This window comes from Dama dama, chromosome 14, assembly GCF_033118175.1.
Source record: "Dama dama isolate Ldn47 chromosome 14, ASM3311817v1, whole genome shotgun sequence".
NCBI classification, from domain to species: Eukaryota; Metazoa; Chordata; class Mammalia; order Artiodactyla; family Cervidae; genus Dama; species Dama dama.
Window position 1 is genome coordinate 48340044 of NC_083694.1, and position 26258 is coordinate 48366301.

The 26258-nt window shown below is 49.6% G+C and overlaps 1 protein-coding gene across 9 annotated transcripts; it reads left to right on the top strand.

Moving 5' to 3' along the window:
* The first annotated feature begins 938 nt into the window (after positions 1-938).
* Positions 939-26210, top strand: C14H1orf159 (chromosome 14 C1orf159 homolog). 9 transcript variants are annotated; one of them, XM_061160647.1, is made up of 12 exons: positions 939-1052; positions 15013-15650; positions 17173-17279; positions 17372-17460; positions 18951-19026; positions 21153-21239; positions 21549-21614; positions 23068-23202; positions 23756-23781; positions 23896-23926; positions 24394-24502; positions 25019-26210. In XM_061160647.1, the coding sequence occupies exons 4-12, from the start codon at positions 17389-17391 to the stop codon at positions 25044-25046; spliced, it is 630 nt and encodes a 209-aa protein (XP_061016630.1). In that variant the 5' UTR covers positions 939-1052; positions 15013-15650; positions 17173-17279; positions 17372-17388; the 3' UTR covers positions 25047-26210. The 9 variants fall into 9 exon arrangements, with proteins under 9 accessions (XP_061016630.1, XP_061016635.1, XP_061016633.1 ...); XM_061160650.1 differs by lacking the exon at positions 939-1052 and adding an exon at positions 1268-1727; XM_061160648.1 differs by lacking the exon at positions 939-1052 and adding an exon at positions 1759-2173.
* Positions 26211-26258: the final 48 nt, after the last annotated feature.

Consider the following 26258-nt stretch of genomic DNA (forward strand, 5'->3'; position numbering starts at 1 on the left):
GAGAAATATCAATAACCTCTAATATGCAGATGACACCACCCTTATGGCAGAAAGCAAAGAGGAACTAAAGAGCCTCTTGATGAAAGTGAAAGAGGAGAGTGAAAAAGTTGGCTTAAAACTCAACATTCAGAAAACTAAGATCATGGCATCTGGTCCCATCACTTCATGGCAAATAGACGGGGAAACAATGGAAACGGAGACTTAATTTCTTCAGGCTCCAAAATCACTGCAGATGGTGACTAAAGCCATGAAATTAAAAGATGCTTGCTCCTTGAAAGAAAAGCTATGACCAACCTAGACAGCATATTAAAAAGCAGAGACATTACTTTGCCGACAAAGGTCGGTCTAGTCAAAGCTATGGTTTTTCCAGTAGTCACATATGGATGTGAGAGTTGGACTATAAAGAAAGCTGAGCGCTGAAGAATTGATGCTTTTGAACTGTGGTGTTGGAGAAGACTCTTGAGAGTCCCTTGGACTGCAAGGAGATCCAACTAGTCAATCCTAAAGAAAATCAGTCCTGAATATTCATTGGAAGGACTGATGCTGAAGCTGAAACTCCAATCCTTTGGCCACCTGATGTGAAGAACTGACTCATTGGAAAAAACCCTGATGCTGGGAAAGACTGAAGGCAGGAGAAGGGGACGACAGAGGATGAGATGGTTGGATGGCATCACCGACTTGATGGACATGAGTTTGAGTAAGCTCCGGGAGTTGGTGATGGACAGGGAAGCCTGGTGTGCTGCAGTCCATGGGGGTCGCAAAGAGTCGACACGACTGAGCAACTGAACCGAACTGAACTGAATTGATCAGGGCCCTAGACTACATTTCCCAGGTCGCTCTGCGCGCACCTTTAGATCTCGCGAGAACTCTGGGCTGTCACCCACGTGACCGGGCAGGTTATAGCGTGGACCGCCGGGAGGTGTAGTTTTGGGCTGGGAGCCACGCTCCCTGGCGCTCTGGCTCGGGTGGCGGAGAGACTACAAGTCCCAGGGGGCACAAGGCGACCGCCTGGAGGGCGGGGGTTACGAAAGAGGAACTCGAAGGGCGCGGGGGTGAGTGAGGGGCCGGGGGGGCGGGCGCGCGGGGGCGGGCCAGGGGCTGGGGCGGCCCTCAGGGTGCGGCCCCCCGGCAAGGCTTCAGTGGCGGGGTGGGGCGGGGGCGCGGGGTACGGCCACTCTGCTTCTCCGCGGCCCCCGCCCCCGTCACCGGCTCCGGACGCCTCCGCCGCGCGGGAGGGCCAGAGGGTGGGTTTATCGCCCCTAGAGTGTCCACTGTGGCTCAGCGGGGTCTGTGTGCGTCGTCATCAGGACGATTTAATTGACGCTTATTTTCCGTTTATTTGATACCGGGGTTCGGACGCGCGTCTCACAGCGTTTCAAGGCGCCGCGTTCGCGGTAACGCGCTCTTCGGAGGTGCCCGAGCGCCCAGGTGGCCACCCTTTTGTCCTGTTCCGGGGCCCCTGCGGCGCCGGGGGTAGCGCTGGGTCCCGTCCTGCGCTCCTCCCAGCACCCCCACAGGTCTGTGTTAGCCGGAATCTGAACCGCCACAGTGATCTCACCAGCTCCTCGGAGGAAATAAAACCCGGGTTTTCCGGAAAGTTTCTCCTGGCACATGCGCGCCCCACCCCGCCCCGGGCGCTCCTCCCAAAGGCGGAGCGGCCGCGCCTCGAGGGGTCACCGGCACCCCGAGGGCGCTGCCGCCTCTCCTGCATTGCCCAGTTCCGCGAGGTAAGCAGGGATTTGTCCGGTAAGTCACTTGAAGAACGCCCTCTGGTCACCGCATCACTGAGAATCCTGCGTCCCCAAGACCAAGAACCTCCTCCAGCAAGTCTCCAGGGGTCCTCCGGCAGCACCGTCTCGGCGCTGCTGAGGCCACAGAGCGTGTCAGCAGCCTGGAGTGTTTTCTGTATAGCGGTCAGATCGATAACTGCGCTGATATCCTCCATGAGCGTGGGGGGATTTTCGGAACGCGCAGCATGTGAATGAGGAGTCTATGTTCTCATTCTGTCCACGTTCCGCCTCGGCGCCCTTTGCTTGCTGAGAAGCTGACGAGCGGTGGCCTCACTGAGGATCTGGAGATCCAGCGGGAGAAGCAAAAGAAAAATCAGCAACGTGAACTTTCAAACGGTTGGCCCCCTGCCCCTCTCCGCTCTCCAGCCACAGCCGCCGGGAAGGTTGGCGAAGCGTGCGTTCCCATCGTGAACCCCCGGGCAGGGCCTCCTGTTGGAAAGGCGTTCGTGTGGTTTTCTGGCCAGCACCCAACCCCAGTTGGTTGTTGTTGTTGTTGTTCAGTAGCTCAGTCGCATCCGACTGTTTGTAACGCCATGAACTGCAGCACACCAGGCTTCTCTGTCCATCACTTTCTCCCTGAGTTTGCTCAAACACATGTCCATTAAGTCAGTGATGCTATCCAACCATCTCATCCTCTGTTGCCCCCTTCTCCTCTTGACCTCAGCTTTTCCCTGCATCAGGAAGTTGATGGACCAGAATAATTCCCCCTGGATACCTTAAGTGTTATTTGTTCAGAAATCACAGTGACTTCTTCCTTGAAACCAGTTCCTCTAAGGAAAAATGAATTGTGAAAGAAAACATGGTACAATTTAAATTCTCACCCAATTTTTAATTACCTTGAAGAAGTTTTTGTACCCAATTCCTTAGGTTTTTGGCTAAGATTTTCAAAATTGAAAATGAATTGCAATTATTCAGTTCATGATTAAGTATAATTCATAAGTGAGGTGCATAGATACACTTTGACCAATTTTGACAAGTGTATACAGCTGTGTAGCCGGCACATTATGGTGATAGAGGACGCTTCTGTCATCCCTAAAGCTCCCTCGTGTTGTGTCCTCTGGATTGTCAGGTGGAAGCCCTGACCTCTATGTGATGGTGTCTACAGCTGGGCCCTTGGGCGTGCTCAGGGTGAGGTGGGGCCCATGAGGGGATCAATACCCTAGCAACAGGAGGAACACAATTGCTCGCACACCAAGGAAGGGCCTGGAGGATCTTGAGAAGGAAATCTTCTGCAGTCCAGAAAGGGCCTCACCAAACCCAGATCTGCCAGCACCTGGATCTTTGGCCTCCCAGACCCAGTTCTGTGAGGAGCAGCATCTTGTCTATGCTGCCCTGGACTAACTGAGACTTCCCAGACCCGCCTCCCAGAAGCAGGCACATTTCTGACTTCTGCCACTTTCCTTAGTGGTGCCGTGTTAGACCTTGTGGTCTGTGGAGTGGCCTTGGTTGTCCTCAGCATGATGCCTGTCCCTGTAGGGCACTTGGGTGGGTTCCTGACATTGCCTTGGGTGACAGAGTTGTGCACATTCTTCCATGTGTGTTCTGTGGGCATGAGACTGCCGTGTGGGCCTGGTGGACAGAGAGGTGTTTGCTTTTGTCTTCCATTTGCATGTGCTTGAACATTGATGCTGGGCCTGTGGCGCCCACTCAAGGCATCTGAGCAGGTCCTTTAGGTCTCTGGATACAAGCTGAGACGTGTGTGTGTGTGTGTGTGTGTGTGTGTGTGTATGCTCAGTCATGTCCAACTCTTTACGATCTCACAGACTGTAGCCTGCCAGGTTCCTCCATCCATGGGTACAAGCCGAGACGTGTGTGTGTGTGTGTGTGTGTGTGTGTGTATGCTCAGTCATGTCCAACTCTTTACGATCTCACAGACTGTAGCCTGCCAGGTTCCTCCATCCATGGGTACAAGCCGAGACGTGTGTGTGTGTGTGTGTGTGTGTGTGTGTGTATGCTCAGTCATGTCCAACTCTTTACGATCTCACAGACTGTAGCCTGCCAGGTTCCTCCATCCATGGGATTTCCCAGGCAAGAATACTGGATCAGCTTGCCATTTCCTACTCCGGGGGATCTTCCCACCCCAGGAATTGAACCCACAGTTCTTATGTTTCCTGCATTGGCAGGCGGATTATTTACCACTACTGCTACCTGGGAAGCCCTGGCTCAGTTGGTAAAGAATCTGCCTATAATACAGGACACTGGGGTTTAATACAGATAGATAGATATTACCTTCCATTGTTTGAACTTGCCTATTCACATTATTAATGGTGTCTTTTAAAAATTAACTTAAAATCTTTTGGAGTAGTTTTAGATTTACAGAAAAGTTGCAAACTGAGGCACATTTGTGGAAGCTAAAACAGGACAGTGCTCTGTTACTGTTCCCGGCACTCTAGGCTTCAGGTCACATGCTGCCCCAGGATCCTCTTTCTGCCCTGGATCCCATCCAGGATCCTACCTTTTCGTGGCCTTGACAGCTATGAGGAGGACTCCTCTGGTGTTTGTAGCATGTCCCTGGTTTGGGGTTTGCTGTGTTTTCTCCTGGTTGGACAGGGGTTGTGGGTTTTTGGAAAGAGGACCCCAGAAGAGAGGTGACCCTCTTGTCACATCACATCAGGGCAGCTGACATTTGTACGACATCACGGGAGCTGTCAGCCTGGTCACCTGGCTCAGGTGGTGTCTGCCAAGGAGGGTTGCTTCTTGTCCTGTTCTCCGGTCTCTTTGGCAGCCACTCAGGGAGGCAGCCCACCCTCCTGGGGGTGGGAGCTAAGCTCAGGGAAAACCCACCATGTGGTCTGGAATTCCATGAGGAGGACGGACTTGTGGGTGTGTGTCTGCACTCTGGAGGGGACCCAGCTCCGTGCTGTTTGGCTGCTCACCTGTTCCAGCCTTAACCACCAGGACATCATCAACCCCCAGATCCTACTTTTAAGAACTTCTTCCCTTTCTCACACTGCCAACCACTCCAGCTTCTCTTCCTCTTGTAGTGTTCCTGCCACAGTTCTCCAAGGAGTGCTAGTTCATTTCATTGGAGAGTGGGATTTAGAGACCAGGAACCAGGCAGTGGTTTGTGGGCATTGCTGCTGGGGTGTCATTGCTTGTAGGCCTCTTAGCAGATAGGTAAGTATATAGCTGTTCACCTGTGTGTCTGTAACCTGTGATCTGTAACAAAAGTGCTTATGTGTAACCTTCTCACCACCATTGCCATCATTTTCTTATTTGTCCCACCCCAGTGCATTTAGAAAGCAGTTTCAGAATTGTTCACCAATATACCTCCCCACCTTGAGGAACAAAATTATCAACTTGAGTACCATGTTTTATATTCTGTTTCTTCTTATCATTGGTCTCAACAGTTTCTAAAGAGTGTTTTCTAAACACTCTCTCATCTCCCCTCCTGTGTGTTAGTGTCATACGTTATGATACAGTTAGATTCGGTGGTCACAGTCTGCTTTCCGTCCTGACATCCCTGGTGGGTGTTGTAGATTTTTTTGCGTATATTAAAGTATATGCTATGTTATAACTTTCTGTGGGTTTTGGCAAATGCATAGACTATATCCACCATAATGGTGTATTTTAATGAGCAAAAGTGTTTAATATTGTTGAAGTTCATTTTATCAGTTGTTTTTCTTTTTTGGTTCATGCTTTCTGTGTTCTATTTAAAAATACTTGCCTAACCAAAAATCATGGGCTTACTAGGTGGTGCTCATGGTAAAGAACCTGCCTGCCGATGCAAGTAGGCAGAAGAGACATGGGTGCGATCCTTAGGTCGGGAAGATCCCCTGGAGGAGAGCATGGCAATCCACTCCAGTATTCTTGCCTGGAGAATCCCATGGACAGAGGAACCTGGCAGGCTGTAGTCCATAGGGTCACACAGAGTCGGACACAACTGAAGCGACTGAGCATGCATGCACACAACCAAAAGTCACAAAGATAATCTCCTGTAATTTCTTGTAGAAAGTTAATAGGTTCAGTTTTGTGTTTAGGTCTGTGTTGTTCAGTTGCTCAGTTGTGTCCGACTCTTTGCGACTGCAAAACCCAGTCAGACTGCAGCAAACCAGGCCTTCCTGTCCTTTACCATCTCCCAGAGCTTGCTCAAACTTAGCTTCATTGAGTCAGTGATGCCATCCAACCATCTTGTCCTCTGTGGTCCCTTTCTCCTCCTGCCTTCAATCTTTCCCAGCATCAGGGTCTTTTCCAGTGAGTTGGCTCTTCACATCAGGTGGTCTGTGAGCCATCTCTAATTAATTTTTCATATGCTGTGAGTCTGGTTTCACTTTTTTTGGCTGCAGTAGGTTTTCGTTTTTGCACAGGCTTTCTCTAGTTGTGGCAAGTGGGGTGCGCGAGTTTCTTATTGCAGTGCTGGAGCACAGGCTCTAGGGGCTGCAAGCTTCAGTAGTTGTGGCTTGTGGGCTCTAGAGTGCAGGCTCCGTAGTGTGATGCTGGGACCAGAGATTGAACCTGTGTCTCCTGCATTGGCAGGTGGATTTTTAACCACAGGACCACCAAGGAAGTCCTAGGTTCACTTTTTATTCCATGTGAGTAACCAGCCGTCCAGCACCATTTGTTGAAAAAATTTTCCTTTCCCCATTGAATTACTTTGGCACCTTGTCACAAATCATTTGACGTTTTGTGAGGGTCAGTATCTGTTACACTAATGTCTGTTCATCAGTTCACACTGTTTTGTGACATTTCCTCAAAAAGAGCCTGCTTTAATTTTGTTTGGGATTGTATAAAATATTGGATCAATTTGGGGAGAAGTTAATCTTAACAATATTGAGTCTTCTAGTTCTTTCACATGGATTAATGGAGATATCACACATATATGTGTGTGTGTGTTTGTGCTGATATATATATATATACCATTATAGTATATCTTTCCATTATTTGGATCTTGAACTTCTCTCAGCAGTATTTTGTAGTTTTCTGTGTACAGCTCTTACACATTTTTGTTTGTTTGTTTGTTTACACATTTTTTTTTACATTTATTCCCACCAATAGATTGTTTTTGGATGCTGTTGTGAATGATATTAATATTTATTTAAGTTTCATTTTCCAATCACTTGTTGCCAGTGTATAGAAATAACAGTTGATTTTGCATTTTCACTTTATATTCTTGGAACATAGCTGAATTCACCTACAAATCATAGTAGGTTTTTAAAATTTCCTAGTATTTCCCATATGAACAATCATGCTGCAAGCACAGAGGCAGGATCTCTCCTGTTTCTAATCCTTGTGGCTTCTGCTTTGTTTTCTGTCATTACCGCTCTGGCTTGAGCCCCAGGGCAGTGTTGACTAGCCCTGCAGAGGCTGAGTTTTCTCAGCCTCGTCTCGGTCAGCCTGTCATTAGCTGTGGGTTGTTTGGGGATGTCTTTCTTCATGCTGAGGATATCTCCTTCTGTTTTCAGTTTATTGAGTGTTGTTATGAATGGGCCTGAAATTTTGTCAAATGCTTGTTTTGCATCTGCTAAAATGGTTCATTTAGTAGAACCCCTTTATTCTGTTAAAGTGGTTGATTACTGGTTTTGACGTAAAGTCAGTCTTATGTTCCTGAAAAAAACTTGTTCGTGTTTTGTCACCTTTCAGTATTTGCTGAATGCAGGCATGCAGTTGGCTAATGTTTTGTTAAGAGTTTGGGGGTCTGTGTTCATGAAGGATGTTAGTCTGCTTTTTTCCCCTTGTGATGTTCTTGTCTGGATTTCTGTCTGGTTTTGCTGGTCTGGTTCCGAGTCCTGCTTGCTGGGCTTATAACCAGGTTGGAACAGATGCCTTCCCCTCTGCTTTCTGAAGGGCTTTGTATAGTATAGGCATTAATTCTTCCTTAATTTTTTGATAGACTTCACCATTAAAGCCATCTGGGTTCATTGCTTTGTTTTGTGGGAAGTTTTAATGTTATTAATTCAGTTTCTTTAAAAGAAAATTTATTTATTTTTGGCTGTGCTCAGCCTTTGTTGCTGCTCATGGGCTTTCTCTAGTTGTGGCAAGCGGTGGCTACTGTGTCATTGTAGAGCAAGGGCTTCTCAGTGCGGTGGCTTCTCTTGTTGCAGAGCATGGGCTCTAGGCGTACAGGCCCAGGAGTTGCGGTGCATGGGCTCAATTGCTCCGCAGCATGTGGGCTCTTCCCAGACCAAGGATCAAACCAGTGTCCCTTGCATTGCAAGGTAAGTTCTTAACCACTGGACTACCAGAAAAGCTCCCAATTTCTTTAATGTATATAAGATTGTTCAGATTTTCTTCTTCATCTTGTGTCATTTTTGTTAATTCGTATATTTAAATAAATTTGGTCGTTTCCTCTAGGTTGTTGAATATATTGGTGTAAAGTTTATAATATTGACTGATGGTCCCACCAGGTTTGTAGTATTTGTAGTGATGCCTGCCTGCTTTTTAATTTCTGTGTAGATAATTCACATTGATTTTTTTTTTTATTATTCTTGCTAGAGGTTTATGAATTTTATTAATCTTTTCAAAGAACGAACTTTTGACTTGGCTTACTTTCTCTAATTTTTGTTCATTTTTTGTTTCATTCATTTCCACTCTTGTTATTTCCCTTCATCTGCCTAATATGGTTTAATCCACTCTTCTTATTCTGTCTTCTTAGATGAAAGCATAGATCAATGATTTTATACTTGTCTTTTCTTATCAGTTCAGTTCAGTTCAGTCACTTTTCTTATACATGCATTAAAAACCACAAATTTGTTTCTAAGCACTGCTCTAGTTTCTTACACAAAATCTGATAGGTTGCACTTTTTGTTAAAAATACTTGACATTTTCTTGTGTTTGATCCATGAGTAATTTAGAAGTCTGTTGTTTCATTTACGAATATTTGGAGATTTTCTGAGTATCTTTTGTTATTGATTTCTAATATTACATTTAGTCAGAGAATATATTCTGTATGATTTTTACCCTTTGAATTTGTTGACACTTGTCTTATGGTCTAGCATATGGTCTGTTAGTGAATATTTTGTTTGCACTTAAGAATGTGTAATACACTTTTGTTGAGTGTCATATGCTATACTTGTGAGTTAAGTTGAGTCAGTTGATATATCCTTTTTTTCTCTGTCTACTCATTCAATCAGTTATTAAAAGAAGGATATTAAAGTTTCCGATCACTTTTGTGGATCTGTCTTTTTCCTTTTAGTTCTGTCAATTTCATGTATTTGGAAGGTTTTATTGAGAACATACAAATCAATACAAGAAGATTGATTTATCTTCTTGATGAATTTATGGTGTTATTGTTGTGAAAGGTCCCTCTCTTCTCTAAGGCAGTTATCTTCTTGAAGTCTGCTTTGTCTGGTATCAGTATATTGGCATGAGTATTTTATGCTCAGTAATTGTATAGGCTATCTTTTCCATCTTGTGCTTTCAATATTGTGTCTTTATGTTTCAAACTTGTTTCTTTTTTTTAAATATTTGCTTCTTTTTAAATTTTATTTATTTTTAAATGAAACAAAGATGAATACTTTTAATGATAAAAAGTACAGTTCACAAAGAAGATAGACATCATAAAACCATTTGACACATAACAACAAAGAAACAAAGATACATAAAGTAAAAATCAGAAGAAATATAAGGGAAAAGAAAAAATATATAATCATGGTGAGACATATTAATATTTCTCTGAGAATATTTTATCAAGTGCAGAAAAAATAAAAATAGCATCTTGAATGATGTCATTAGTAATTTAAATATAATGGATTTCTACTTATATTAATTTATATTAACCTTATATCTTACATAAAATATTTAAAATTTTGTATCTCATACGTTATTAGATGTCCATAGGACATTTAGAAAAACTGGCAAAAAGATAAACATTACAAAATTTCAAAATGTAGAATTCTTTTTTTGTGTGATTGAGTTATACATAAACACATATATTATTTTTTATATTTTCCATTGTAGGTTATTACAAGATATTGACAATAGTTCCCCACGCTGTACAGCAAACCTTTGTTACTTGTCACATATCTATTTTTAAAATTAGAAACCTAGCAATCTATTCATACTAATTTAAACAAGTGGAATCAAATTGTCATAATTTTTTCAGTTAGGCAAAAATTCATGTTTTCTAAATATGTATGTTATGCATATTATTTATGTATATCTATACAAGAGTCAAACTTGTTTCTTACAAAGCACATATCCTTTGGTCTTGCTTTTTTATTCAATCTGACAGTCTCTATTTAAAAAAATAACTTTAATAACTATCATTTATGAGGCACCTTATATGTATTATATATTTTCATTTTTTCTAGATATTTTATTGCAGTAAAATATACATAATATGAAATTTACCATTTTAACCATTTTAAAGTCTGTAGCCTATAACGTTAAGAATTTTTATGATATTGTACAACACTTACCACCATCTGCCTCTAGAACTTTCCATCTTCCCAAACTGAAACTCTATCCCCATTAAACACTAACTCCCATCCCTCTTGCCCAGCCCCTGGCACCCACCCTCCTACTTTTTGTCTCTATGGATTTGATGACCCTGTTGACCTCATATAAGTGGAATCATACATTATTTGTCCTCTAGTGACTGGCTGATTTCACTTTTTATTATGTCACCCGTGTTATAGCACGTGTCAGAATTTCCTCCTGTATGAGGCTGAATAATATTCCATTGTATGGATAGGCCACATTTTGTTCCTTCATTCATTGATGGATATCTGGGTTGTTTCCACCCTTTGTGTGTGTGTGTGTGGCTATTGTGAATAATGCTGCTGTGGACACCAATGTACAAATGTCTCTTAAAGACCCTGTTTTTTATTCTTTGGAGTGTATAATCACAAGTGTAATTGCTGGATCATATGGTAATTCTGTGTTTTATTTGAGAAACTGCCCTGCCCTTTTATACAGCAGTTGCACCACTTAGCATTTTCCCCAGCAACAGAAAAGGTGGTGGAAATTTCTCCACATTCATTTTTTTCTGGGTTTTTTTGATAGCAGCCATCCTCATGGTTGTGGAGTAGTATATTTGCTGCATTTCCCTAATGGTTAGTAGTGTTAATCTCTACTTTTTGATGGAGTATTTAGTCCATTTACATTTAGTACGATTATTAGAGTGTTTGGGTTTAAGTTTACCACCTTCATGTTTGATTTCTGTTTTTCCATGTTTCTCTATTCCTCCTTTCCTGCCTTTTATTTGGTGAATCCAAGTTTTAAAAAATTTTGTTTGATCTTTACTGACTTTTTAGTTCTACCCTTTTATGTTACTTTTTTAGGGATTCCTATAGAGGTTTAATTTGTTATGGTCTACCTTAAAAATTAATCCTATACTTCACAAACAATGTGAGATCTGTATACAGAGGGTCCCAGTGACCACCTTCTACTTCTTGTACTCTTGGAGGCATGTATAACTTCTTGTGCTAGAAAATTCTACAACACGATTTTAATCTTTAGCTAATATTCTTTAAAAATAGGCGTGTATTATATTTAATTTTTAAAGTCTTAGATGCCCTTGTTTACTACATTGAGAATTTCTGAGTCCAGTGGCTAAGACTCTGTGCTCCTGTTGCCAAGGGCCTGGGATGGATCCCTGGTCAGGGAATTAAAATTCTACATGTCTCTCTGTGCAGCCAAAATAAAAAAGAGAGGATTTCTGTAGAACTGCACCATACTTGGCCAGACATGCTAAATGTATTAGTTGAACATTGTAAAACAAGCAGTGCCCCCTGGCCTCAGGAGAAACCTTTGGGCCCCAGTTTAGTGTGGTGGGTAGATAGACGTTCTGGTACCAGGCCTGGCTGGTCCTCACCCTGCCATGTACTTGCCATGTGGTCTTGTGCAAACCTGTTTTCCCCTCTTTAAAAGGAGTCTATTGTAGGCATTGTTGGGAGGGTTGAATGGGTTAATATGAGTGAAGAACTCAGAGTGGTGCTTGGCACACAGCAGGTGCTATATGATTGCTGTTCTTGCTGTGGTTACACAGAGAGCCAGTTCACATCCCTTGGAGATCCAGAATCTGCAGCAAAAAGAAACTGTGACAAACCTCTAAGGTGTGAAAATACATATCATAGGAGAATAAACTTTAGGTGATTAATTTGATCATCCTTTCGGGAATGTTTTAGAGATGAAAGGGGCTACTAAAGTAATGTTCCTATTTTAAATTAATCTTTTGCAACTGGATTCACACTCTTAAACAAGAATAGTGTTTGGGTGTCCATCCCCTGTTTGTTTTCCTGGGGCTGACTCTTGCCCAGTGGAGACAAGACCGTCATGGCCTGGCAGTTCTCTCCATGTGCCCTGCTGCTGACCAGAGGCAGCACATCAGAAACAGCCGCTGTGCCTACCATTGGGTTTTTGAATAAAAAAACCATGCAGTGCAGGTAGGTGTTCCCAGGGTAGAAGAATTATCTCCAACAAAGCGACTCTCCCTCAGGTGGCAGTTATCAACCAAGAACAAGCTATGGGAAGCAGCTGCCTGAGGACACCTGAGAAGGGACACTGCAGGCAGGTTCTGAGGGCAGCATAAACTTAGAGGAAGTGGCTGGCCCAGAGTATGTTTCCTGTTTGTACGTCTTAACTTTGAGGGCAGTGCAGTTGCAGTAGTGGTGTGGGGTGGTTAGAACTCTGGTGGAAAGACCGTGCTCTTCCTTGTTGGACAGGGGGAGGAGCTGGGCAGATGCAGCTGCTGCAGAGTAAGAGAATTCCCAAAAAAGGAATTCTGCAAATAAATTCTGCTCCGATTTCTGGCCAAGCCCTGAACCAGGCACACACAGGGCAGGTGGGAAGCCACCTCAACCAAGAGTGAGGCCACCGCTTATCACAACATTGATGGTGACGGTTTCCTTTTTGAATCTAATGTAATTAATTCCCTGCTAAATCATAACCATAAACTCTCTTCCCTTGCTTCCCTTGTAGCTCTGTAAAGAATCAGCCTGCACTGCAGGAGACCCGGGCTTGATTCCTAGGTTGGGAAGATTCCCTGGAGAAGGAAATGGCAACCCACTCCAGTATTCTTGCCTGGAGAATCCCACAAACAGAGGAGCCTGGCAGGCTACAGTCCATGGGGTTGCAAGAGTCAGACACGACTTAGCGACTAAACCACTACCACCAAATCAGAACCATTCCTCTCTTCAGAGAAATATAATTGAATTCAGAGTCTCTGCAACATAACAGATTGCAGAGTCTTTGCAATCCAAAGTTACTCCACATACAAAGAGCCGGGGTGCTGTGAACCATCCTCAAAGGAAAATACAATCAACAGACTGTCATCATGTGATGACTCAGGTGTTGGGTGATTAGACAAGCACTTCAAAGCCAAAGGGGTAACTGTGTTCAGTGACGCAAAGGAAAATACACTCCTAGTGAACAAAAACATAGGAAATCTCAGCAGAGGGGTAGAAAATGTTTTTTAAAACCAGCCAAATGGAAATTTTAGAATTGAAAAATATGACACTTGAAATAAAACATTCAGTGAATGGGCATAATAGACTGGAAAGGACAAGATGTAGTCATAGACTTCAAAGACAGATGAGTAGAAATCATCTGGTCTGGAGACAACCTGGGGAAGTGATGGGGGAAAGCAAGAGGAGCCTTAGAGACTCACAGGGCAGTGAGAAGTGTGTGAAATGCACGGTGACTGTGGAGCCCAGAGGGGAGGCAAGAGGCACGGTGGGGTAGGAGAAGTGCTTGAAGAACAGACTCTCCCAATATGGTGAAAAACGTAGATTTACAGATTAAAGAAGCTCAGGGAGTCTCAAACTGGGTGAATATGACTAAAACCACACCTGGGCACATCATTTTTAAGTTACTGAACACTTTAAGATTCACTTTAAAAATCTTGAAAGCAGCCAGAGAAAAACAACAGATTACATACACACAGTGCTGCAAACACTAGGAACTTATCATCAGAAGGCCAGTGGAGTGCTGGAAGAAAGATAGTCAACCTCCCAGCAGCATGTGCTAAATACAGATATTTTCAGAAAAAGGAAAGCAGATAGAATTTGTTGCCATCATCTGTGTACTGTCAGAAATGCTAAAGGAAGTTTTTCCTGGCTGAAGGTAAATGCTATGAGAGTGAAACTCAGATCTTCGTGAGCGAGTGACGAGCATCAAAAAGAGTAAATAGCTGGGGAAACGTCTTCTTTAAAGTATGTATTTAGGGACTTCCCTGGTGGTCCAGTGATTTACAATTCCACACTGCCTATGTAGGGAGCACTGACTCAATGGCAGATCGGATAACTAAGATCCTGCATGCCACATGACATCCCCCCGCCCCCCAAAAAAACGTGGAATATGTATTTAAAGAAAAAAATCAGAATGTGTCTTGAGTTTGTAATGCATGCAGGTGAAATGTGCATGATGGCCATCACATGAAACTTCACAGACCTGCAGGTTCTGCCTTGACATGTCGTGCTGCAGTGTTCTAAGCAGGCTGTGAAACAGGGTCAGAGCAACAACCATGAAATAATGCAGAGAACCATAACTAAAGAACTAGAAGATAAATTGAAAGGGAACTTAAAAAAATATTCAAATAATATAAAAGAAAGCAGGAAAGAGAAGTAAAACACTGCAAAGACAGGCAGAAAACAAATAAAACAGTAGCCTTAAACCCAACCACAGTGTCATTATACACTTGCCAAAGCCCAACATCAAAAGTGATCCTGTTGTAAACGTGGACTTGAGGCAAGAGTGGTGTGCCCGTGTAGGTTCATCAGAGTACTTCTCTGGGGCAGGATGTTAATAGTGGGAGAGGCTCTGCTTGTGTGGGGGCAGCAGGTGTATGAAACTCTCTTCCTTCCTGCTTAGTTGGGCGGTGAACCCAAAACTGTTCTAAAAAAAAATAATCTTTTATGTATTAAGACAAAGGAACAAGTAGAAAACAAATAATAAAATGGTAGACCTAAGTCTAACCACAGTGATATTTACATTAATTATTAGTGGACTAAACTCTCCAGTTAAAAGAAATGATAAGAATGAGTAGTAAGCAAGACCCTATGACATGCTGTCTATGGGAGATTCACTTTAAATATAAAAATCACAAGCTGAAAATAAGTGGATGCAAAATGTGTAAGTATACAAATAGTACAAGATGGCTGGAGTGGCTGTACTGATATCAGTAAAGTCAGTTCAAGATGAGTATTAGCAAAGAGAACCAGAAAATTCTAGTGATAAAGAGGTGGTTTCGTCAGAAAAACATATCAGTTACAAATGCACCCAATAAAGGAAGTAATAAGCAATTCCACAATCATAGGCAATTTTAACATCTTTCTCTCACCAGTTGTTAGAACAAAAGACCTAAAGAAATCAGTGAAGACACAGAGGGTCTGAACAGTGTTCCTGGAATCTTGACCTGAGTGTTGTTTATGGAGCCACACCCATCAGAAGCAAAACACAGATTCCTTCAAGTGCATGTTCTCTCACATAGACCAAATGCTGTGCCCTGAAACAAGCCTCCAGGAAAGGTAAAGAAGTAAAGCTGCATTTATTTGCATAGGACATGATTATTTATGTAGAAGATGCTAAGAAATCTGAAAAACTGCTTAGGATGGAAAAAAGCAAGAACCATTAGAGAAAAAATGGATGCAGTTAATTTTATGAAAATGAAACATTTGTTCTTCTAAAGAGACCCATAAGAAAATGAAAAGACAAGTCACAGAATGGGAGAAATGTCTGCAGTACACATACCTGGCAAAGGACATGTGAAGAGCTAGCACGTAATAATAGAAAGACAACTCAGCCGAACACTGTGGCCCAGAGATATGAATAGACTCATCACAAGAGATGTAAGGTGTGTGAGTGGCCCACAAGCAGGACAGAGGTGCTGACCGTATCTAGTTGCAGAAACACAGATGGGAACAGAGGAGAACCGCCGCCCACCTGCCAGTGTGTGATCACGACCTGGTGTGGCCGGAACAGGTGAGGTGCTCGGAGCTGCGGGGGCTGCATGTGGGGCCATGGCGGAGAACAGCTGGGCATTAGCTTCCCAGAGTTACCTTGACCCAGTGCTTCCAGATGTTGACCCAAGAAGAAGGAAGGCAAGTGACCATGCAGGAACAGGCCCAAGAATGTCCCCGGCAGCGTTAGCCAAAATGCGGAAATAGCCATGTGGCCATTGGCAGGCAGTGGGCAGGGGAAGTGTCCTCATGGTGGATGCCACTGAGTCATGAGAGGGCAAAGTACAGAGGAATTCAAAGATCCCTATGGCCGTGCTGATGGGCAGGAGCCCAAACCGAGGTGCGTGGATGGTGTGGTCCTTTCCCCTGAAATTGCAGGAGACACAGTCGACATGTAGTGGTGGGGTCTGAGGAGGGGCAGCATGGTGTGCACACTGTCAGTGGTGTCTGTTAAGAAGCAGATGGAGGTGTCAGCTGAGCTGATTCCTGAATCAAAGGTGGCAGTGTGTGTGTGACACCAGTAGTTGCAACTGAGGGGACTTCACATCCTAGCAAGGGGCCAGTGTCCCAGGGAAGAGCTGGTGTTTTTAACGGAGGTACTTGACTCCAGACTGGGGGAGCACCATCTGGTCCATCAGCCTGGACTGAACCCAGCACAGAATGAGCAACAGGACAGACCCCAACCTGGGACCCCTGGGCCCTGGGCCAGTGGACGGAGCCACTTGTCATCCCCCAGGCCCAAGTGCGCTCTTTGGGATACACCCTCCCTTGAACCTGAGCTCGTCTCCCTCATGCTCAGCTTCCTCCGACAGCTGTTTTTATTAAGAGAAAAGTCTTTTTAGAAGTGACTTTTGTGTGTTTGGGGCAGATTATAATTGTGGTTCCCACCTTGAAGAAATTGGTTAAAAATCCAGCTAACGTTTACTTCCAGGGTCATGCAGGCTAGTGTGTTTCCCTGGTTACTCTAGAGGTGTGGCAGCGTGAGCAGTAAATCACCTGTGCTGTCTCGTCTCAAGTGGTTTCCGTGTTAGGAAGTTTACTTGAGGCCGGTGGTCCTATTTCGTCTGTCTGCTCTCTGGACCCACCGCCCGCCAGAAGGTCTTGCCCAGGGCTCCCTGTGCTGTCGCCCCAGCTGGAGGTCGTTTACCTGCCCTTCTGTGATGACAGCAGGTGGGCAGCTTGTGTTCCTCTGACAGGCCTGGCCCTTCAGAGGCACACCCACCGCCGGACAGTTCTGTCTCTGGGTGGAAATGCTGGAAATTGAATGCGGGTCTTACAAGGACAGGATGGAGTGGCGGGTAGAATGGCCAGCTACCCTGACCCCTCCGCTCAGGTTCAGCCTCCCTCCTGGGAAGCCGCAGTGCACGGGCTGCGGAAAGCCAGCGGGAGGGAGTGAGTCTGTTGGATCCTGATCCGGGTGGGCTGAGCCCTGGGGGCTCCTGAAGGGAAGTCTGGCCGGACCCTAAGCCCCAAGGCCAAGGCCTAGATGTGTCTGGCTGTGCTTGACCAGCAGCAGGGCCTCACCTGTCCACCTGGATTTGCAGGCTGGGCTCCAGGGTCGTGACACTCTGGAGCCAGCGACCAACCCCCCAACTGCTGATTGAGTGTGGCGAGGGCCTGAATGTCTGCGGCCCACGTCCAAGAGGGCCAGGTAAGTGTCCTCTGCCCCAGCCCGCCTCCCTCAACCATGCCCTGCTCTGGCAGGTGGCACCTGCGGCCACACAGCACCCCTCTCTCTCACAGACCCTGCACTCCGGGACATGGCGCTTCAGCGTGCCGTCCTCCTGGCTGGCCTCCTGGTGGAAGTTGCTAGCAGATCCTCAGGAACTGCGGTAAGCACCTGTCATGTGGCACACGGGCTGTTCACCAGGGGGTCTCGCCCTTCCACCTGTGGGCGCCACCCTTGTCCCAGCCCCAGAGACACTGACTGTACACCCCGTCGGGTTGGGGCCTATGCCTCTGGGTGGGCAGCTGACGCATGGCCCTACCCTGAGCCCCTGCTCCTCTCTGCCTGCTAGACCCTCCTTTCCCTCTGCCCAGCTGGACCTCTTCTTGGAGCTGAAATGGAGTCTCCACAGAGCTGCCCACTGGCACTGGCCAGAGCTAGTGGGATGGACAGAGATGCCCGCTCCAGGCTCAACTCGGCCAGGTCATGACTACCAAGTCAGTGACAGGTGTGCTGAGCAGTGGTTCCTGGAGGTGCCTGGCCACGTCTGTACACATCTGGCTGCCCGTCTCCAGGATGGTGGACCTTCCCACCATCAGCTCTGCCTCAGCTGGGTTGGGTGGGACAGGACAGCTGAGCCTCCCTTCTCAGGCTTTCCTGGCCCCCATGGCGCCCTCCATTTCTTGGCCACCCTTAGGCACTTCTTGCCAGTCACTGGCTGGGTCTTGGGAAACCTGGGTAAACACGGAGCAGAGCTGCCCGGAACACCCTCTCGAGGCACCTCTAACCATCTGGTCTGTGAATGAAGCACCCACTCCTGCATGTGGGCCTGGCCTGCGTGTTTGCCCCTGAAGTGCTGCCTGGGGCAAACTTCTCCTCTGTGGGGGCCAAGCTGGAATCCCCCCAGGGGGTGTCTGTAGAATTGCAGGAGTATCACTGAGGCGTCCAGGACTGTGAGCTGTTTGGTCGGGAGTGAGGGGCAGACACATCATAAGAGCCACCCAGGCCTCTCACCAGGGAGGCCACAGGAGCCTGGGTTTATCTTCGTGAGTCACCACAGTCCAGAAACACATGCGCTTTCTTTCTTAGCAGCCTCATCTTTTGATTTTCAAAGCCACCAGCTGCAAGTGGCGACTAATAACTTCATGGTTGAAATGCCTGCCCTGTGCCTGCCTGTAGCTCGCAAGGCGAGAGGTGGCAACTATGCCCCTGATCCAAGAGACCCCTGAGAAAGGGTGGCAGGGAGGGTAGTGGGCAGTGCAGGAGAGGTCCATCCCTGCCCACTAGGCTGCTCCAGTGCACCCCTGACGGGCTCTCTGGGTCAGCCCGGGGGAGTCTCCTTCCTGCTCTTGGGAGTCTGGGTGCTGGGGAGAGTGCCCCAGCAGGTCCCAGTCAGACATCTCAGTTGTTGATTCAGTCTCCAAATGCTTGCCAGACAGCAAGTGCTGTCCCAGGGAGGGTCTGTGCGGTGTGGTCGTGTGTCCTGACCTCGCTGTAGGTCAGCAGGTGCAGTCCCCAGATGCTGACTACAAGAGGCTGGGCCCTGGGTGTAGGGGTGAGCTCTCTGGGAGCCCCTCTGTGGATACCACCCTGGGCCTGGCCCACACACGCCACCTGGCCACAGGGCCTGGAAACTCACCGCTGTCTCCCTTCTAGGGTCAGCAGCCTGAGTGCTGTGTGGATGCGGGGGACATCAACGCCACCTGCCCAGGCACTAGCCTGTGTGGCCCAGGTGAGCTTTGGTGTGAACCAGCCTAGGCGGCCTGGGGAAGGAGGGGCTGGGGTGTGGGCAGAGGCAGCAGGGTTGATGGGGCCTCATTCTGGGAGTTGGGGGCAGAACCCCAGGAGGACACGGTGGCCTCGTCCTAGGTGGTAGGGGCAGGCAAGACTGCCTGTACCCCACAGCGAGTTTCAGCTGGCTTGAGACAAGCTGACCTAAGATACGAGCAGCAAAGTACACAAATGTGTGACGTTTTACGTGACTCAGGAGGAAATGAAGCCCCAAACAAGTGGCAGAACCTCATTGCTAACACATTAGATTGAGGAAGAGGTGATTGTGGGCAAGTGACTGAGACACTGGGGCAGCTGAAGGGGATCGAGGGGGATGGTGACAAGGCCCCCGAGCCCCATCTGCTGGTTGGGGGAAAGGGGCAGCTCTCATGGGGTTTGTTTCCTGCTTCCTTCCCAGAAGGAAGGAAAAGGGAGGTCAGAGCAGCCTTCTGGCACCTGCTCTTTTCTCATTGCCTCACCTCAAAACAATCGCTGTGCCCATGTGGTGACATATTCTAGTTTCCTTCAGTCCCCACTTGAAACTTTACCTTCAGATAGTGTCACATACTGAAAGCCAAGTTGGTAGCCATGGAGAGATGTGGGTTAGAAGTTGTGGGACAGGAAGTCAGCAAAGGGGAAAGAAAGCAGATGGAACCAGGCAAGCACCGGCTCCTGTGTTGCAGTGACCCTTAGCCCTGGGACAGGCTATCCCGTAGACCATGTCAGAAAGAGGGTTGCGGGTGGGCTCCATCCACAGTGAGGCCTCTGCATGTGGGCAGCAGGTGGGGGCAGCATGGAAACCCTTGACACAGCCCGAGTCTCTCCAGAACTTTCCAGGAGGCTGGCATGGCAGAAGGTTGCCATGACCTGTTGAGTTGACTGCCCTGAAGGTCACATCTGTTTGCAGTGCTTTGGGAAAAGGCAATTTTGGTTCTTGGTGATTCCAAGTCAGGAGGTGGGCGAAAGGCAGAAACGTTAGTTTGGAGAGTCAGAGCCAGACTCTGGGGGAGATGGGGATTTTAGGATCCAGTCTAGTTCATGGGGGCTGGACCTCAAGGTCGAAGAGCAGGACTGGAGTCTGCTGTCCACCAGCCAGACCAGTCTGCTACTGAAAGATCACTTCTCTCTACAGCTACCCCTTTCTACCAGAGAAAATCGCAGTGACACAAATTGTCTTAAAAATAAGTCTGTCCTCTTTAAATTGGGCCTGATTGTTTAAGAAGTTTAGCCAAAGCGGTGATTGACCACGTAGGCTTTTTTGAAGTCTGCTTTGCTGGCCTTTTCACAAGGACTCTCAGATGGGACTTCTGAAGGCCTCTCGAATCCAAGAAGCCAAGCCGAGGACCCACCTCCAGACCTCACCTTCAGTATCTTTAGGTTGGGGTGAATTCCTCTCTTCCCGAGTCCCCATGTGCCCAGGTTCCTGGCCCTTCTGGGCGGTGACCTTCCTCACTCTCTGGGAAAGGTGTTGAGCCAGTGAACCAGGCCCAGGCTATTTTCCAGGGCACTGTAAGGCTCCATAAAGTCAACCTTTGCTCCTTAAGTCTGGTCACTAGTCCTGCCCTGCACACACAGCCCAGGGCTTCCGCGTGCTCAGCCACCCTGGCAGTTTTGCCAAGGAGCCCAGTTACCTTAGGGCTGGCCAAGGGAGCCCTCGAGAGTATTGCTGCCTTGGCAACAGGTCTGTGCCCAGGACCCCACATTCTTGGGCCTCCTTGAGACGCCTCCCTGAAGTCATCCCCTCCCAAGAAATGCCAAGTGAAGGAAAAAGAGTCCACCTGCTTCAGAAGAGAAGCCCGGTTCTTACAAGAAATGATGGCCTATTCCTAATACTTGTAGATTCCATTCTTGTAGAAGCCGTTTCCGAGATGTCCAGCAAGGGGCCCATGGGGATCCCCAGGCAAGAAAAGGCAGGCTGTGTTTCCTATGGAAGGGCTTCTTTTTCTGAAGTCCATCCAAACTTCCAGAATGGGTGAACTAGTGTTCTGGAATGAACATAGTTTTACAAACGCAAAGCATAGCGCTTCCTGAAGGCAGCCAGCTGGCATGGCTGTGCTTCAAGCTGCATCCCCTGTCCCCCCGGCACAGGCTGCTATGGGCGCCCAGCTGAGGATGGGAGCGTCAGCTGCATCCAGTGCAGGAACGGAACCCACAACAGCTCCGAGTGCAGAGGCCGTATGTCCTCCCACCCCTCCTCCCCACCCCATCCTCCTGCCTGCTTCTCACCAGGGGGCCACACCTCCAAGTTCTGGAGGAAAGCGCGGGGATCCAGGTTGTTGTCCCCCCACCTGGGCCACTGTCCCTCCGTGGGCACCCACAGAGCCCCCTACCTGAGTCCTCATGTCCCTCAGAGCGGCTGTGGGGCAGGGGCTGCTCTGCCTCCATGGCCACCTCCCTTTCTCATTTCCGGCCCACAATTGCATTTGGGCTGCATCTCTGGCTCCCTGGGGGTCCTCCAGCACTGACCACTGTGCTCCCCCACAGTCGCCGGCCGAGGTGCACAGTTCCCTGTGAACAAGAGCACAGGGATGCCTGGGCGGCAGAGTGTCGGTAAGTTTCTCAGCTCACCACACCAGCTCTGGGGAGATGCAGGGCACCATCAGAGCTGTTTCCAGCGCAGACCCAGTCACCCGTGCTGGCCACAGCAGGGCCATGTCCACAGTCAAGGGCAGACTCCACCCCAGCCAAGAGCTCTGCACAGGACCCCGCCCTGCTCACAGAGCAGAGCCTGTGGTCTGGAGGCTTTATCAACTTTGAAGTCAGGGTCTGGGGTTGATTCAAAATGGTGGGCATGGCTGGGGTCACTTGGCATGGGCGACCACATGCCTCTGAACAGGCTGCACGTCTTAACCTTTTGCCTTGCTCATATCCACCCCCCTCCAAGCCCCCTAGTCCCTGGGAGTCCAAGATGTATGGTATTCCACGATGGGAGGGCATCCTGAGGAACCGCAGCCCTGTCCCTGGGGGCTCCTCTAGGACGTAGGTCTCTGAGGAGACTACAGACACTGTAGGCAGAGGGAAGGGCCCACTACGCCACCTGGTCCTCAGGGCAGACACAGGAGCCACCTCCTGGGCACTCTGGGCCCCAGCCTGCTCCTGCTGCCAGGCATCGCATCATACCTGAGACACCCACGGAGCCACAGAGTGGCCAGGCCATGGGGGTATGGTACTCAGGCCACCCGAGGCCACTGCAGTCAGGGAGCAGGACTTGCCCTGGGCCTGCAGTTGATTCAGGAGGATGACTGAGGCCAACTCCTCTTCTGAGGTGTTGGGGTCGTGATGGGGGTTATGATCCTCCAGACCCTGGTCCTTCAGCAGAAGACATGTTGACCTGCACCAAGGATTCAGGCCTTCCCTACGAGTCTCAGAGCCGGAAGCAAGTAGCCTTGTGCTCTTGTGGGCTGAACAGCAGTGTTCGGGCAGGTGGGCACAGAGAGCCCCCACCTCTTGTGATATGGGGCTGGGCCCTGCAGCGGAGGGTGGTAGGTAAGGCCCATGTAGTCTAGTGTTGAGCCCATTTCCTTTGTGGCAAATCTAGGACAGTTTAGCTGGAAGTCGTCCCTCATGAGGCTCCAGTGTGGCCATAGCTGGCCTCCCGTCTACATGTCAGGGTCAGAAGGGCATTTGCCACAGGCTTCTGAACGCAGTCCCCCTGCTTGGCATCAGTCTGCCGGCTGTCCTGATCCTGTGGAGGTGGAGATGGCTGGTGTCCTGGTGCTGGGAAGGCCACCTGGGTGACAGTCGACAGGCTGCAGTGAGGCAAGCCAGGGTACATCCTTGTGCCAGAGTTGTGGGGCCCTGAGTGGGTGCCAGGTGATGACGAGGGGATGGGGAGCTTGGGCTGGGGACACTGGACCTCTCGACAGCCCACCCCCCTGAGAACTCCCCAGCTGATGCCTGGGTAGTCAGCTGAGAGCAGGGGAGGCCTACCCCTCTGCATGCAGGACCCTTGGCCCTGCGGGGGCCCAGGTGTGCACACTGCCAGCCCTCACCTTGCTCGCAGGGGGCCCTCAGGTGGCTGCCTCCCTCTTCCTGGGGACGTTTCTCATCAGCTCGGGCCTCATCCTCTCCGTGGCTGCATTCTTCTACCTCAAGCGAGCCAGCAAGCTGCCCAAGGTCTTCTATGGAAGAAACAGAGGTACCCCTTCCTGCCAGGGGTTCCGGGGAACAGCATGGGACAGGGCCGAGATGCCGGTGTCTGGGGGCAAAGCCTCATCTTGGGCAGCCTGGAGGGGACTGGGTTGTCACATGGCTCTCGTGTCAGGATAGGGGGTGGGGGGTGTCATGTCCTAGGAATGCTCTGTGTGGATGTCATGGGATCTCAGTGTGAAGGGTGATGGTGGCAGACACTCTGCAGACTGGTTTGTCTGCTCCATGGAGATGGCAGGATGCTGGGGAAGGGGTGGCTTGATTCAGGGCGATGAGGGGACACCATCCAGGTGAAGGGGCAGGCTGAGGGCACCCACAGGCACAGGAGTGGGGACTAGAGTGAGCCTGGATCCAGGGACCCGCTGCAGGCTTGTGGACCCCCAGGCTGAGGGATGCACGGACACCTGCCTAGGCTGATGGCCCCTCAATACCTGTTTAGGCTGAGGGGACCCTTCCTAAGCTGAGGCTCCCTTGGGCCACGCCCCCCTCCCAGGTTGAGGCAGCTCTGTGGCCTCCAGGTGACACCTCTGCTCTCCCTACAGCTCCCGCCCTGCAGCCTGGTGAAGCCGTAAGTACCCAATGGGCAGGCGGAGGCCCTGTGTCTGTACATCTGGGTGTTTGTCCATCTGGGCTGGTGGTCGTCTTGCCCACAGTTCTCACTGTGCCTTTTCCTCTTTTCAAGGCCGTGATGATTCCCCCACCTCAGTCCTCAGGTACGTCAGGTCCTCCTACCCTGCGTCCTATCGGGTGCCTTGTCTCTGGTGAGAATTTCCCTTTTATTTCTCAGATGCTTAAAGTGTCAAGGGTTCCCAACATGGGTCCAGAGTCACCTCTGCCACCCTCTGCCCTCTTCCAGGACCCAGCTCTGCCCGAGCCAGGAGCTGGTGGCTGGCACAGGCCCTCCTGTGGCCCCTCCAGGGTGACGGGCACTTTGGTTTGACCGTGTCAGCTGTGTCACGGTTGATGCCGTGAGCAGAGAGGTCACAGCCAGAGGCCACAGAGCAGGTGTCACCCTCCTCCTCCCCAGACTGTTCCTGCCACCGTGCAGAGATCTGGAGTGGGGACAGGTGGGGGCGTCCTCCTTTGGGGGACAGAGAAGTTACTCCATCAAGGCTAGATCTGCTCTGTCCAGCAAAACACACATCTTATTTCTCCCAACCGGCGCTATGTCCAAGCACAGGCGCCTGCATTGTCTCCCATGATGGCCATAACAAAGTCTGCAATTCGGGGCTCAAGAGGATAGAAGTGTCTTCTCTCACGATCCCGGAGGCTGGAAGTCAGAATTCCAGGTGTGGGCAGGGCTGCTCCTTCCAGAGGCTCTGGGGTGGGTCCCTCCTGCCTCTTCTGACCTCTGGGGTTGCAGGTGTCCCTGGGCTTGTGGCCACATCCCTCTGACCACTGCCCCACCTTCTGCTGGCTTCTCCCCTCTGGGTCTCCTGCTCTCTGCCTCCTCCTCATGAGGACATTGGTCGCTGGATTTAGGGCCCATCAGATAATCACATCTGCCAAGACCATTTCTCCAAGTGAGGTCACATCCCCAGCTTCTGGGCCTTAGGACACGTACACTGCAGGGGGCCACCACCCACCCTATAGCACATCACGACTTGTGTCTTTGTGTTTCAGGAGAACCAGACCCTTGCCCTGGCCCAGGGGCTCCAGGTTTCCAGGAGTTGGAGCTCAGTGGGCTTCCTCCCCCATTCCCCTGGGGCTGCCCACCCCTACTCCTGTGAGCCCCAGGGAAGCCTGCTGCCCTCCTGCCATGTCAGGCCCTGCTCTGACCCCGTCTGTCTCTGACTCTATTTCAGTGCGGAAGCCGCGCTACGTCCGGCGTGAGCGGCCCTTGGACAGGGATGTGGGCCCCACCACTGTCTCCTCTGTGGAGGCCCGGGTGAGCAACGTCTGACCCCAAGGTCCACCCACAGCTCCACGCACCGCAGAGGAGGGGCCCCCATGCACAAAGGCTGGGTGCTGCCCAGCAAGGCCTCGGGATGGGCCCAGACACGGCCCTGGCTTGGTTCGTCTGATTCCAGCCACATATGCAGAGGGGGAGCCGCCCACCTGCAGGCCTTCCTCACCACAATTGGCACTCAGTGTGACCAACCCGGGGCATCACTGCAGCCTCTGTCCCTGAGCCCAGGTGGGGAGCCAGGCACATGGGGTCTGGGCCCCATGGGAGAGACAGCCTGCAGGACCCTGGGTGCTCCTCCACCCTGGAGCCCATGGTGAGCAGATTCCCTGCATCCTGTCTAAGAGCAGTGAGGCCCAGGCCTTTGAGGTTCCAGTTGTGTCCACATGGAGGTGGGATGGGCCTGGGGACCACCCGCCCGCCGCAGACTCAGGCACCACAGGCTGTGCTGCGTTGCTGCCCAGTCCCAGGAGCTGCAGGACCGAGTTGCTTGGCTCTCTGCTGACTCCTGTGTGTGTTTAAGCAGAAACGCATTTTGTACAGAAGTCTAAGAGGCATGCTGCCCTCATCTGAGCCCTGCCTGGGCCCCAGGCGCTACAGGTCCTCATCCACCTGGGGATGGACACTGGCCTGAAACTGCTGGAGGTCAAGGCCCCCCAGGGACATGTCCACCCAGGGCCACATTTACCTGTGACTGTTGCCTGGAAGCCTGGACTGGCTCATCACGCCAGTCTCCCAAGGACCTCGCTGACCGGCAGTCCTGTCTGGCTGCCCCCACCCTGAGGCACCAGCCAAGGTTCCCGTGGAGACGGGAGTGTTGGGGCACCCACTGCATGAGGGTGGAGTGTGGCCTGGTCTCCCCAGAATCTCTGTTGGGACTGCTGTCTCCTCCTTCGGGATCTGGTCCGAGTCTGTGCCGCCCGAGGCAGGGTCTGTGTGGCCAGCCTCCCACCTTCTGCACCATGATTCCCACTGGAGCCTTTGCAGTTTCTGGACATGAGCTCGGTCACCAGGATGTGAATGGATGACTGGCTGGTGGCCATGAGGGGCAGCCACCTGAAATTAGCGTCAATAAACCACTCAGGCCTTTCTTACTGCCCCAAGGTTCCCTGTTCCTCAGCAAGGAGGAAGCCTCTCAC